The 14,105-nt window shown below is 25.1% G+C and overlaps 6 protein-coding genes across 6 annotated transcripts; 3 read left to right on the forward strand and 3 right to left on the reverse strand.

Annotated features, from left to right (window-relative positions):
* Positions 1-659: 659 nt before the first annotated feature.
* Positions 660-1,477, reverse strand: OCT59_025778 (uncharacterized protein; the record flags this gene model as incomplete). Its single annotated transcript, XM_025328068.2, has 3 exons — positions 660-805; positions 956-1,204; positions 1,288-1,477. The coding sequence occupies 3 exons, from the start codon at positions 1,475-1,477 to the stop codon at positions 660-662; spliced, it is 585 nt and encodes a 194-aa protein (XP_025168309.2).
* Positions 1,478-1,896: 419 nt separating this feature from the next.
* OCT59_025779 (uncharacterized protein) lies at positions 1,897-3,352 on the forward strand (the record flags this gene model as incomplete). Its single annotated transcript, XM_066140957.1, has 4 exons — positions 1,897-2,448; positions 2,516-2,638; positions 2,705-2,827; positions 2,894-3,352. The coding sequence occupies 4 exons, from the start codon at positions 1,897-1,899 to the stop codon at positions 3,350-3,352; spliced, it is 1,257 nt and encodes a 418-aa protein (XP_065992296.1).
* Positions 3,353-5,470: 2,118 nt separating this feature from the next.
* OCT59_025780 (uncharacterized protein) lies at positions 5,471-5,877 on the forward strand (the record flags this gene model as incomplete). The annotated part of the gene is made up of 2 exons (XM_025328066.1): positions 5,471-5,492; positions 5,567-5,877. The coding sequence occupies 2 exons, from the start codon at positions 5,471-5,473 to the stop codon at positions 5,875-5,877; spliced, it is 333 nt and encodes a 110-aa protein (XP_025168307.1).
* A 1,235-nt stretch (positions 5,878-7,112) lies between these two features.
* OCT59_025781 (uncharacterized protein) lies at positions 7,113-7,567 on the reverse strand (the record flags this gene model as incomplete). The annotated part of the gene is made up of 2 exons (XM_025311792.1): positions 7,113-7,348; positions 7,438-7,567. The coding sequence occupies 2 exons, from the start codon at positions 7,565-7,567 to the stop codon at positions 7,113-7,115; spliced, it is 366 nt and encodes a 121-aa protein (XP_025168306.1).
* A 4,488-nt stretch (positions 7,568-12,055) lies between these two features.
* OCT59_025782 (uncharacterized protein) lies at positions 12,056-12,310 on the forward strand (the record flags this gene model as incomplete). The annotated part of the gene is made up of 1 exon (XM_025328725.2): positions 12,056-12,310. The coding sequence occupies one exon, from the start codon at positions 12,056-12,058 to the stop codon at positions 12,308-12,310; it is 255 nt and encodes an 84-aa protein (XP_025165355.2).
* Positions 12,311-13,032: 722 nt separating this feature from the next.
* Positions 13,033-13,422, reverse strand: OCT59_025783 (uncharacterized protein; the record flags this gene model as incomplete). The annotated part of the gene is made up of 1 exon (XM_025328724.2): positions 13,033-13,422. One exon carries the CDS (start codon positions 13,420-13,422, stop codon positions 13,033-13,035), a length of 390 nt encoding a protein of 129 aa, XP_025165354.2.
* Positions 13,423-14,105: the final 683 nt, after the last annotated feature.

A 14,105-nucleotide genomic window follows, 5' to 3' on the forward strand; every position in this document is an offset into this window, starting at 1 on the left:
TTTTTAGATCGTAACCTAAGTTCCAGCTAAAAAATTCATATATTTAATATTTTCTGCAATATTAAGCAAATAACAAATAACAATTACTTACATTTTTTAAATTATTACAAACAACGTTAATTACAAAAAATTTTAAATTGCACTATTGCTCTTACATAACCATTTTTTTTTTATTATAAAAAAGTCTCGTCAACATAATTTCTGTCCAATAACGAAATATTATGATACATTTGTGAATATGATAAAAAATTTAGCAGGGAGAATAACAATATTAGATTTAGCTAAATCCATTCAAACATCTGGCCAATAAAATTCAGAATTAATCACGTGACATGAAATCACAAAAATAATTTTTAATATTATCGAGTCGAATAATAAAATTTGAACATAATCCTGCACAAAGACACCTTCCAAAGTAACCTCGCAAAGATCCTGCGTGAAATAACCTTACAAAATGTTCTAATTTTATTTTGCGAAAAAGTTTAATATGGCTATCTAATATCTGGTATAGAGTATAGACACTTAATTAATAAACTTCAAAATTATGAAAAATTAAATACTTATAACCACAATAATAATTACAAAAATGTTTAAAATAAAAAAATATAAACAGTTATAAAAATTGCAATAAAGAAATTTATTTCACATGTTAAAAATCGTTATACATCCTCATCATTATCACTTTCTTCTATATTTTCTATATTTAATTCTTTTAAAAGTTCATCCCATTTTTCATTTTTTATGTCAAGTAAATAAGATGGTCCAATATCACAAACTTGCCATTTTCTTTTTACACAACTTTTAGCTATTATATAAAAACGATTTGATAATGTTTTGATTCTAGTTCTTTTTTTCTTATTATTGATTAAATCAATTATTATTTTCTTGACAAATTTTTTATCGTTATAATATCTTAAAAAATAAAGATTTAGTAAATTCCTATAATAAGACACACCTTTACTTCGATTATTTAAAATATCTAAAATATTTCCAATTTTAATTTTAATTTCAAACTCTTCGAGTACTTTTTGAAATCCAGAAAACTCTTCGAATATTTCAATATCATCTTCGACATTTACTTTATTATAATTTAAAAACGTGCGAAATTTATCGTAAATCTCAATTTGTGTCGCTTTCCCTCTACTTTTAATTTTATAATTTTTTTTACGTTTTATTTGTCGTACAATTTGCTTAAACGTATCATCTAATTAATAATAAAAAAAAGAAAAAAAAATTAATAAAAATAATTAATAATAATATAATTATAAAAACAATTGTTATAATTACCAAAAAATGATTCCGCATTTAATATTTTAGTAAATTCATTAAGGTCAGAGTCTACCCACTCATTATTTTTTTTTTCATAAAAATTGCCTTTAAAATAAGCATTATTGTTACTAACAATAGTAGTTTCATTATTTTGTGATAATTTTGTTAGTAAACCTTTGTCATTTGATGAGAGACTTTGCGTATTCATCATTAAAGTACGGATGTGGAAATACTTGTGGAAATTCAAACTATATTTATACAAAAAATAATTTTTAAAAATGACGTAATTTTAAGGGGCAAACAATTACTAACCATGTGTCCATGTCACGCGATTTCAGTGGAAGAATTATTGAATTGTAGTCACATTACAAAACTTTTTGCTTTTACCACAAATTCGGAAGTAATCTCTTTTAAATAAAAGTTGGTGAAAGTTTCTAAAGATTTCGTGTTTAAAAAATTTCAATTAAAATCACGTGTCATGAAACTTTACGTCAAACACGTGATTCAAGTAAACATTTTTTTTATTGGTGTTCTAAACCAGTTGGAAATTTGCTTTTTGGGCGTAAACAAAATATTATTTAAACCACTCTATTAAGTCTACAAAATTTGATTACAACTTTCGTTAATATGGAGATACTTATTAATACTTATATCGCCGAAATTAATGAATATAAAAGTAAAATAAATGATTTAAATAATAAAAATATTCAATTATCCAATCTTTTAATCGATATTCAAAAAAATACCAATTTAAATCTCGACAAAGCTCAAGAAAATGTCAGTTCAAAAGGCAAAATTGCTAATTATCGTAAAGAAATTGAATTTCTTACACAAGTTATAGATTCTTTGAAACATAAAAATGGTGACCTAAATAATAATATCAAAGCTCTTACGATTGCTAACGAAAAATTGATGAATGATTTTGTTGTTGTTACCGATAATTATAAACTAGCTATCGGTAACCAAAATGCTTATAAAAAATATATCAAAGATCTTACAACTGTTAAAGAAAAATTGGAACTTGAAAATCAACAATATAAGGAAAATATTGATAAGATTACATCTGATAATGACAAATTAAAAGAATCAATCTATAATCTGAATGAAAATGTCAAAGCTCTGGAATTCGATAATTACAATTTGGAAAATAATTTTATCGTTGTTAACGATAATTTAATTGTAGCTGTCAATAATCAAAAAAAAAAATGAGCTTGAAAATCAATAATTAATGAAGATTATTGATAAGATTACATCTGAAAATGACAAATTAAAAGAGTCAGTCTTTAATCTGAATGAAAATGTCAAAGCTCTGGAACTCGATAATTACAATTTGAAAAATAATTTTAATGTTGTTAACGATAATTTAAAAGTAGCTGTCGATAATCAAAAAAAATATGAATGCAAAAATCAATAATTAAAGGAAATTATTGATAAGATTACATCTGAAAATGACAAATTAAAAGAGTCAGTCTTTAATCTGAATGAAAATGTCAAAGTTCTGGAACTCGATAATTACAATTTGAAAAATAATTATAATGTTGTTAACGATAATTTAAAAGTAGCTGTCAATAATCAAAAAAAATATGAACTCGAAAATTAAAAATTAAAGAAAAATATTGATAAGTTTGCATTAGATAACGACAAATTAAAAGTAGTAGTAATTGATTTAAAAGAAAATGTCAAAGATCTTATAACTGTTAAAGATATATTACAATGCGAAAATCAAAATTTAAAAGAAAATATTGTTAACGCTACTTTTGAAAATGACAAATTAAAAGTAATAATCGATAATTTAAATGATAATATCAAAAGTCTTACAAACGTTAACAATGAATTGGGACTCAAAAATCTAACATTAAAGGGAAATTTTGAAAATGGTATTAATGACCTAAAATTATATATTGCAGATCTTACAACTGTTAACAACAAATTGGGACTCGAAAATTGCAAAGTAAAAGATGACTTTACTGCTATTAACGACTATTTAAATGTAGTCATCGATAATCAAAAAGTATATAAGGCATTTATCAAAGATCTTACAACTGTTAAAGATACATTACAATTATACTTCTCCGCTAATTAATTACGTCATATTTCGGCGAACAAACCAATTCACTATTTATTATAAAATTACTATGAATTAATTACGTCTGTCAAAATACATTACGTCTGTCAAAATAAATTTAATTAGTATTTTGTCATTTTGACGAAAAGTATAATTACAATGTGAAAATCAAAAATTAAAAGAAAATATTGGTAATCATTTAGTTGTTAACGACAATTATGAAGTGGTAATTAAAAGGTTGAGAGAAGAGAATTTGCTTTACACTGGTTTTATGAGAGTGAAAAAACTAAAGGAATAGAATTTAATAAAGAGTTCAAAAATTTTAAGAGAAATTGTGACAAGAAAAATGGTTGATTTAGTTAGAGTGAAAATCGTTACTTTTTTAAAAATTATATTCAAAGAGATAGTTCAGCTCGTTTATTTTATGAATTTTATTGATTAGAAGAAATTGACTATTTGACAATGAAAAAAATAAAATTTATTTTAGTTTGAAATATATCAAACACTCCATCTTATTTACAGTTTAAATAATTTGAATTAAAATTTATTTATTTATTTATTTATTTTATTTCAGAGAGGAGAAACCTATTACTAATACATAAAAGAAGTTAACAACTATAAAAGTAAATAACTATACAATTAATCGTGTTGTGGTTACAATCCCATAGACAGGTTCTCACCCTGTCTGCAGGATACCCTCCGGGTTACACTATTCTAACAGTAAAACTACGCTACTGATAAAGAGATCGAACATAAAAAAAAATCTAGGATCCTAAGAAAAGAAATTAGTAGTAACGAATAGTAGGTAGTCTAGTTAGGAAAGGTCATGATTATTGGGCTTATATGTGAAATAAAAATAAATCTTTGAATATTTGTGAATGAATTTGAGATAAATCGTCATTTAAAGATGACAACCAAGTTAGGTTATATAAAAAGTTGGATGAAGTTAAGTGTATCCATAAGTTATTGTTGTCAATTAACCTTCTGGAATCATTTAGAGGGTAATGATATCCATTTTATCATTTGTGGATCTCTTGCTGAAATTGCGTTGCTGTCTGTGAGATTCTCACTGAAAATTTTTATGGTAATCAATAAAAGATTTTTTTGTTATATTATGTAATTTTTTGGATTCTTTCTATTTAATAACTCTTTGCGAATTTTTTAAAAAATTAACAAACTATAATTTGTAAATCTTCGATTTGATCCTCCACCAATTTATGAAAGAGACAAACCTAATTTTAGCAGAATGTAGTCACATCCAACGGTTTACTATTTCCATAAAATTCCAAGCATTTTAATTTTTTACAATTCTTCAATAAAAAAAATAAAGCAGGAAAATTTACAACATCTATAGTAGCTCACAATTTGGTTAAATTTCATAATGCAATGAAATCTCTAAGCGTTTCCAATTTCAATATAAAAAGCTCTATTACATATAACAAATATTTCTAATTTTTGGATCATGATCTAAATTCATAATTATCGCTATAAATACATTTGAATTTATTAAATTAGTCAATTCTAAACTAACAATATGTATAACAATCAAATTCAAATACGAAATCCAAGGATTTTAAACTAGCATACGGACATTATTTTGATAATTTTTTTGCTGAAGCATCTCATGGTCAATTTTATCCAAAATCAGAACTAACATATAGTTGATAACAACATCAATCTTGATAAATTAGGTAAAGTTGCATTGGATAGAAATTGATAAAGTATTATCTCGAACATGATTATACTGTTTATGATGTATATAATGGACTATACAGTCTACTCTACGTAATGTATGATGTAGTGTTTCTGGAGTCATAATTTAGAATGGGTATTTTATTTTCAAGGTATTCTTATTTTTAATTTAAATAAGCAAAATTTTTCATTTTTTACCACCCAATTATTTTACAATTTAACTTCAATCAAAAATGAATTGTACATGTGCCCGATGTGTATTATTTTGCTCAACCAACGAAAACAACGAACGCGTGGAGAGAAGAATCGTCTCAATTAACACTTACAACCAACACAACAAACATGGTTGAGTAGTGCGATCTATTCATATTACTGAGGCCGAAAAAAAAAAATATCATACATGTTCCAAAAGTATAAACTTAAAATTGGCCCAGAATTATAAAAATGATCAGAACCTACAACAAAGGTTCGAAAACAATAAAGTAATTTTTTATCGAAACAAAAGAAATCTAGATAACTTAATTCATGAAATAATACAAGAAGATGTTGCCATTCCTCTCTATATCTTTGAGCCTCGTATTTCTTCTCCGTATTTATATCCTTTATCTAAATCACCATCACCAAAATATTTACTTTCCCAACCTCCTTCTCAATCTGCTGCTTCTTCTTTCGTTGATTTTCTTCAAAACGTCAGTCCAAGTTACTTAGCGCAAAAGCAAAGAGAATTACGACGAAAAATCGAATTAGTAAAAGGAAAATCTGTTAAGAAAATACAGGACGAAGTAAGCTTAATTGATACTTTATTAAATGCAGTATCTGACCTAACAAAAGAAAATATTGAATTAAAATGACGAATTGTTACTATCAAAAAAAGATTATGTGAGTTTAATAAAACTTTAGAAAGACATAACTTAATCGAAACAATTACACTTGATGAGTGAAAGCGCAAGTGTCAGCTCATCATTTTATCCAATTTAAAATATCGCTTCGAATTTGATTTATTGAATCAAGATTTTAAGCATCAAAAAATAAAATTATTTTTTTGGTGTATTTGTAAAGCAGATAAATCATTACCGTGTAAATTTAATGTACACCATTCTTGTACAAAAGCTAAAAAAGAGTAAAAATGTTTGATAATTTTATGTGGCTTGTTTATTCAAGCAAAAATAATAAGTGAAATAAAATAATATGGTGTTTATTGTAATATAATAATAAATGAAAAGGACGATTCCTTAAAATTGGAAATTACACCCCTTGCAAAATTTTTTAATGATATAAAAACGTATCAATACGTAATTTCATGATAATTAAATGATGCTTGTTTTTCAAGCAAGAATATTAAGTGTAAATAATATGTTGAGAATACTTTTTATCATGATGTAACAATAAATGAAAGGGACAATTCCACAAAATTGGAATTACGGTATAGCACCAAAATTCATTTACTAATAAACAAGAATGTAAAAACTTAATATTTTGCAATCCATTTTTAAAAATTTCTCGCAAAAGTTCACGCGAAAGAAATCGAGTTATTGAATTTTATAATAAACAAAAACACATGATACCGGTATATCCTTTTATGAATAAAACTGATTTCTAATAAATCTTATTAAATTACTATCCAAGAACTAAGGCTCCAGCATAATATTGTATTTATGACTCGTGTTATCCTATTAGTATTGTTAGCATAGTCCTAGTTTCACGCATAATTCGACTGACACGTGAAATTCAGTAGAGAATACAGTTCTGAATACTGTACAAATATATTAGTTATTAGCATTTTACTGTAATAATTTGAAATCGAACTGTTCCTTAATGATACTGTAGCCTGTTGGTACTTCTATCAAATTATAAAAAAGTGATAACACGTACTTATTACATCAGATATACAAACAAACTATTATTTGTGATAACGTAAATAAATTTAAGAAAAAATTGCTCTTACCTGGTGAATACCTGAAATCCTGAATACTAGAAATTGCCTATTATCATGTTAAAGAAATTTAATCCAATTATTCGCATCATGTGACAAATGAAATAAATTTTAACTTTTATTGGTATAAAAATCTATGATAGATCAAGCTGATTAATAATATAAATCAAAATATTCTAATTCTTTATAAGAAGAAATAACACCATTGATTTTTCCCATTTTATAACTAAAATATGCATATTTAAATTCTTCAACTAAAGCCCAAGCCTTATGGTAAACTTTATCATATTGGCCGCTCATAAAAACAATGTCATCATTATCTTCGTAAGTTTTGACAGTAATCGCATGATATTTTTTTCTATTGATACGAACAATTAACATTGTTGTTCCTACAAAATAAATAAAATAGATAGAAAGTTAAATATTTTAAAATAATCTAATTATTACATGGTCATATTCAGAATATAATTTCACAAACCATAATAATAAACAACTGCTGATCTTAATAAAAGAGGAGATACAATATTTGGTCCAGTAAAAGTATTAACTATATCATTATGTCCGAAGGCATGAAATGAAATGGTTACTCCAGTATTTTGAATTGTCATTATTATATGTATTTAGTAAAAGTCGTAAGTCAAAATAAATAAATCAGTTTAACGAAACATTTTTATATAGATTTATTGTCACGCGTCATATAAAAATTGAGTTAATTGACAGATGTTATGTAATTTAATTTGCCATTATAAGCAATGATCGAACGTTACAGTCAACTGAACCAATTTTGATAAATAACTTTTGTGTAATGTATTGCATGTAAGGAAAAAATCAATAAAGAGTGCATTTTAACTGCGATAGAAACTGTTTTGAAGTAATTTATTATCAAAATGATTAAAAAGTAGCTTTTGAAAGTTCATCAGTTTGGAAAAAACCGATACTTCTACTTCAAACTGAATTAAAATAAGGTGAATATAATTGTTTATTAATTAAGTCCAGGTTCGAAATTTGAGGACGTCGAACTGTACCTGAAGGATAGGTTTTATAGATTTATTCTTTATCGTCCTGCTTATTTTTATAAAGAGTATAAATGGTTAATATGTGATTGTATTCACTCAGTTTTACTGACTACCTTTTATCTATAGGCAAATGTATTATTTAAATCATCGAAAACGTATAAAGTGAAAGCTTAAAAAAATTGACAATAAGTGTAAAAACACAAATTGTCAAATTCGTATTTTAATAATTTTATTAATATTTTTAAATTTAGCAATTTATAAACTTTATTTTGATTTTGCGAAAAATGTATTGATTTATTAATCACTAACGCTAAATATGCAACAATTTATATTTTAAACGTGTAGTCATTTATAAAAAAATGAATTAAATTAAAATTACTAGGAAAATAATGCTTGATCATGTAACATTAAAGGGTAATAAAAATCTAAAGATAATTAGTTACAAAAAGAAAAAAAATAATATAGTAAGGTTTAATATATAGGTAAAACTAATATTTCTGATTCTAATTTGAATTAAAATTGAAATTAACAAAATAAAATGCGTAATTATATGACAAATCACTACAATATCCCATGCTACACACTTTATAAGTCACTTTTTAATCAATAACAATCATATGTACAAAACAAAAACTAGTTAAATAAAATATAAAAAATATTGTTCGCTATATTTCCGACCCTTCCTGACGCAATGCGGTGCAAACGGACCTCTACTCTATAGCAAACATATATACTAACGAAAAAATATAAAAAATATTGTTCGCTATATTTCTGACCCTCCCTGGCGTAATTATTAAAAAAAATCAAACAAAAGCATAAAATATTAAAATTAAATAAAGATAGGATTAAAATATGGATTAAGATATAAAAGCTACTTGATAATGTCTAATTCTTAATTGTAATTGAATATACTATGCGAATATATTGTTAAGTTGCTGCAAAATCCTCTGCCATAAACTCTATAAGTAGTATTTCCATTAAATAAATATATAAAAAGTTTCAGAAGATGCTTAATGTTAAAGCTTAATGCAAATAAAAAAATAAATAATAAATAAAAAATAAAAAATAAATATCTATAATTTAAAATTATAAAATTTTTAACTTTGTAGGGATAATTCAGAAAAACAACAAATAAAATGAACTTAAAAAAAATAAAAAAAAGTCTTAAAAATTCAATAATCCATTTAATAATTTCGTTAAGATTTTTCTTTTTAATGAATTTTTTTTTTGGTTCGCATTGTAAAGTGTTGGCAAATTTAGACTCATTATCATTTTTTGCATCGATTGTAAAAGAAGACGTATTCTACAAAAATTAAAATAATAATTAGTAAAATTCAAATAAAACTATTATTAAAAAACATTAATATATATAACCTGTAAAATAGAAGCAACTTTTTTTTGATTATCATTAAATTTTTTCTTTGATTCGTTATTTAAATTTTTGTCAATTTTATTTTCGCTTTCTAATGTCTCGTGAGTAGTTTTATAATTTTCTAAAAGTCGTTTGTTATTTTCAATATATTAACATTATAAAGTAATTTATTGTAAGTAATTATATCCAGTATGTACAAATTTTTAATTTTGTTATAAGTATTCTCTAATTTCAATTGTAATTCCATTTTAATATGAATTGTAAATTTATTTACTTGCCATCTTTACGATTTATTATATTTCTCTGTCTGCATCATAATCAAATTTTGAATAAATGGTCAAATGTTCGATATTGTTTGAAATAACTTGTTTCTTAACTTGGTTTTTTTTATTCATACTTGCTCTTGCATTAAAAAACATTGCGAAATTTTCAAATTTATAATAAATGAATACTATATCAGACTAGGTCTCCACATTATTACCAAATATAAAATCAAGATGTCATTTGTACATAATCAATTTATTTATGGGGACACTTTATTATGAAATTAAAATAGAAAAAGCCAAGAAGGATCACTATAAAATTCGTCGGGATACAAGTTTATCAGCTGAACTGATAAAATCGATTCAGTTGTCAAATTTATACAAGAAATACCAGCACTTAGCCAACTTCACTTTTACCACAAATTCAGGTAATTCAATTTTTGAAACAATTCAATCATAAAAAGTCTGAACTTTAATTTAAAGAGTGTGAGAACATTTACCACATTTGAGAATACTTTACCAGTTTTAAGAAAAATCCAAAGATAAAAATTTAAAAAGGAATATTATTAAAAGGTATTAAAAGGTGTTGATCCAAATTGGCAAAATTCCGCAGTTTTGCAAATGTTACGTCTTTAAAAGTAATATATAAGGTTGCTTGCCAAAACCTAGGGGTTTAGGCAAGATAGCGTTTCGCCGAAAAGCGAAATTCTGCCGAAACTATATTAAAGTTATATTAAAAAACTGGCAAAACTTTGGAGAAAGGCGAAACTGCCGAAACTTATTATAAATGCCGAAACTGCTGAAACTCTGCTGAAACTATAATAAATCTATAGTAAAATTTTGACGAAACTAATCGTAGGATTTTGAAGAGGTTTAGACAAGCAACCTTAGTAATATATTTTAAAGATTTCATTAAATTCTTTGCTATTATTTAAGATAATCATTATTGATGAAGTCAAAATAAAAAACAACTTTGTATAAAGAGGTATGTTGCGAATTTTTTTAAAAATTTAACAAACCATCATGTGTAAAGCTCCAATTTGCTCCAATAATTAACTCTACCAAACCATGCAGTATCAACAAATGCCAGAGATTCCAGATTTTCACAGGAACATTTTTGCTTATTTAAAGCATTTCCGATTTTATAATGAAATTCAGAATTATATAATACCGTCCAATAATATCTCACTTTTGTATCCTGACTTAAAATCACATTAATTGTATTTGCAATCATCAAATTCGTCAATTCTAAATTTACTCATAATTTGTATAAACATTCAATTTCAAATTTAAAATCAAACCTGAATAAAAATTTGCAAAAAATAAAAATATTTTTTGGGGTATTTGTAAAGCAGATGGATCATTAAAAGTTCATTAAAAGGAAATTGAGTCATGTTTGGTAAGAATCGTAAAATGCTAAGTATTAGTTATTTACTAATCTAGTAGTATCACTGGTAAAAAAATGGTTTATCCTACACATATCCTACACATATCTTACATATATCAGGTACTCAAAATGTAGAAAATCATACACAAATAATACACATATCATACACATATCGGGTACTTATATATATAGTATACCTATCAGGTACCTAATATATGTATGATATATATATTAGTACCCGATATGTGTATGATATGTGTATTATTTGTGTATGATTTTCTACATTTTGAGTACCCAATATGTGTAAGATATGTGTAGGATAAATCATTTTTTTACCAGTGTATATAAATGAGTTATCATCTGAAGGATGATGGCCTATTTATATACTAAACTAGATCAGTAAATAACTTTTTTATCATCCTAGATATACTAATTGGTCCGCCAGTTTATAACTGGCGGAAAAAATCCTAAATACCAATTAGTAGCCAGGTGATAAAATACAGTATTAACTACTGTACTTATATATACACAAAACAAGTTATTAAAGTTTCGAGTCTTCTTTACTTATTAATTTTAAATCACACGCAATTACACCCCTTGTACATATGAAACTTTCAAAATTTTTTAATAATATAAAAATGAATCAATACAACTTTTAATCAATAATTTTATGAAATGGCTATTTTAAAACAAATTAAAAACGAAGAAAGGAAAGATTGATTTTAAAACAGCGTCGTTTAGAGCTTTATCGATCGTTAATTAATAATCAAATTGGTAATTTTTAATTAATGCGTTATTTGTTATCATTTTATTTATATTAACTAGTGTTATTAACGTATTATTTTAGGAGACGCAAATTTCTTTACACAATTAATTTTGCTAAATGAACCAAATCATTTTTCTATTTGAAAAAATTTATAATTTCTTTTTGATTTTTCGTTCTTTTTAAATAAAACAAAAGTAAAACAATAAAATCTGACTGCAAACGTGAAGCTTGAAATTTTACGAATTCGCATGATTTGAACGTTCTGCAATGTTAACAATATTTTTTCAGACAAATGCTTTATGACAAATTAGAACGTGACATTAATATTAATCTAAATGGAATTGGTGATTCAATAGGCAATACAGCCCAGGATGTAGGCGATTCATTAAATAATGCTGCAAAATATACTGGCAATGCAATACAGAATGTTACCAATACAGCTATCGGGGGAATAGATAAACTTGCACAAGAAGCTATCACAGCTGTACTATCAGCCTTTGATAATTTTGTTCTTAAAGTACCTACCAATGCCTATTCTTCTCAGTAGATGACACGCGATTCATAGAACACAAAAGCTTACTTTGCTCTTTACTTCGAAATTGTACTGATCCAAGGTTTCATTTTTAGCTTTCAATTCATTAAATTCGGTGACTTAAGAAATGTAGTTACTTTTCAAAGTAATAAAACAGCATTACTAGATTTCAACAATTGAAATTCAGAATCTAATAAAATATTTTCCCGAGTTAAACATTTACAAAGTATCTTTTATGCAAGAATTTTTATTTAATATAACAAAAATAAACAACTAAGCAGAAATATCAGAAAACTCCAACAAATTATTATTTTTGATAAAAATAAGATTGAAGAACTTGAAAACTTGGTTGACTTTTATAAAAATAAGGTCATTGGAAATCATATGAGTGATATGATTCAAGAATATTCAAAAATATTTTAAAATCTCTTCTTTTTATAAAAAAACTTAAAATTATATGTGAAATATCATTATGAGATTTATCCTTATAATTGATATCTTGCATAAACTTGTTATTTTCACATTGAAGCCTATTCTTCTTGTTAATAAGTACGCAATTCGCAGAAAATAAACGAGTTGTATGCTCGGTAAGATCTCTGACACATTGATTTTTCTCCTTAAGCTCCACTTTAAGTGATTTATTTTCTATTTGAAACACTCCAATTTTTGGCCTAACAACGTTTCTTTTAATTTGTTTATTACAATCATTGTGTTGTTGCAATTACTCATTCAATCTTTTAATTTCTACTAGTAAGTTTTTTTTTTCGTTTGTTAATTTTTGATTTTGACTTCTTCTCACGTAAAGCATTAATTTCATTTTGGAGTTTGCAGACTTCAGAATCAAAAACTCTAGTTTCAAATTCCAAAGATTCATTTTTAGCTTTCAATTCTGTAAGAACGGTTAATTGTGAAATGTAACTGTTTTTTTCAAGTAGCAAATTATTATTACTAGATTTCAACAATTGAATTTCAGAATCCAAACTTGAATTTATAGATTTCAATGAAATATTATCCTGAGTTAAAGAATCATTTTCAATTTGATATTTTGCGATTTCACTATTAATATCGGCTGTGAAATCTTCAACGAGGCCTACAATAATGTCTTTACGATTTGAGTTATTATTCATATTGTCTGTTTAATAGATAAATATATATTAATAAAAATCAAAAATTAGTTAATATTCTTGTTTAAATAATAAAAATTACTAGTCAACTTATCTGCAAGATTAAATCATTTGAAATTTTCTCATTCAAATTTTAGGTATATATAGTTTGCGCATAGATTATCTGCCAATTTGACAAAATCTCATGTGAAAAGTACGCAAATTCAGATTTATGTAACCGTTTAACCTTTTTTATTCGCAGTTGAATCAAGAATTGTAAATAAGAAAGTGCTGTACTGCTTTGTACGTTTCCTTCAATTTTACTTCATTTATTTGTATAAGATACATATAGCTAAGAGAATTTTTTATATTTACAACTTTACTCCAAGTTTTATAATATTGGATTTTGCATTTGAATTTGGTTGTTTATTCAAAATGACGAATTTGATGAATGAAAATTGATTCAAATTAATGATTGTAACTTTACTTTAAGAATCTAAAGTAAGCGAATGGATTTTGAAAGTCAATAAAATCATATCGATATTGGCAGGTGACATCATTTTTGTTTATGATTTATCTAGAATATTGGCATACTGCATGTTTGTAGTAATATTAAAATTTGTCAATTTATTAAATTGCAGCAAAATTTCAACTGGATTATTTAGACTGGATTTTACATTGTAGAAATTTGGAATCCATTTTATTTA

The sequence above is a fragment of the Rhizophagus irregularis genome, chromosome 5, assembly GCF_026210795.1.
Source record: "Rhizophagus irregularis chromosome 5, complete sequence".
Taxonomy (NCBI): Eukaryota; Fungi; Glomeromycota; class Glomeromycetes; order Glomerales; family Glomeraceae; genus Rhizophagus; species Rhizophagus irregularis.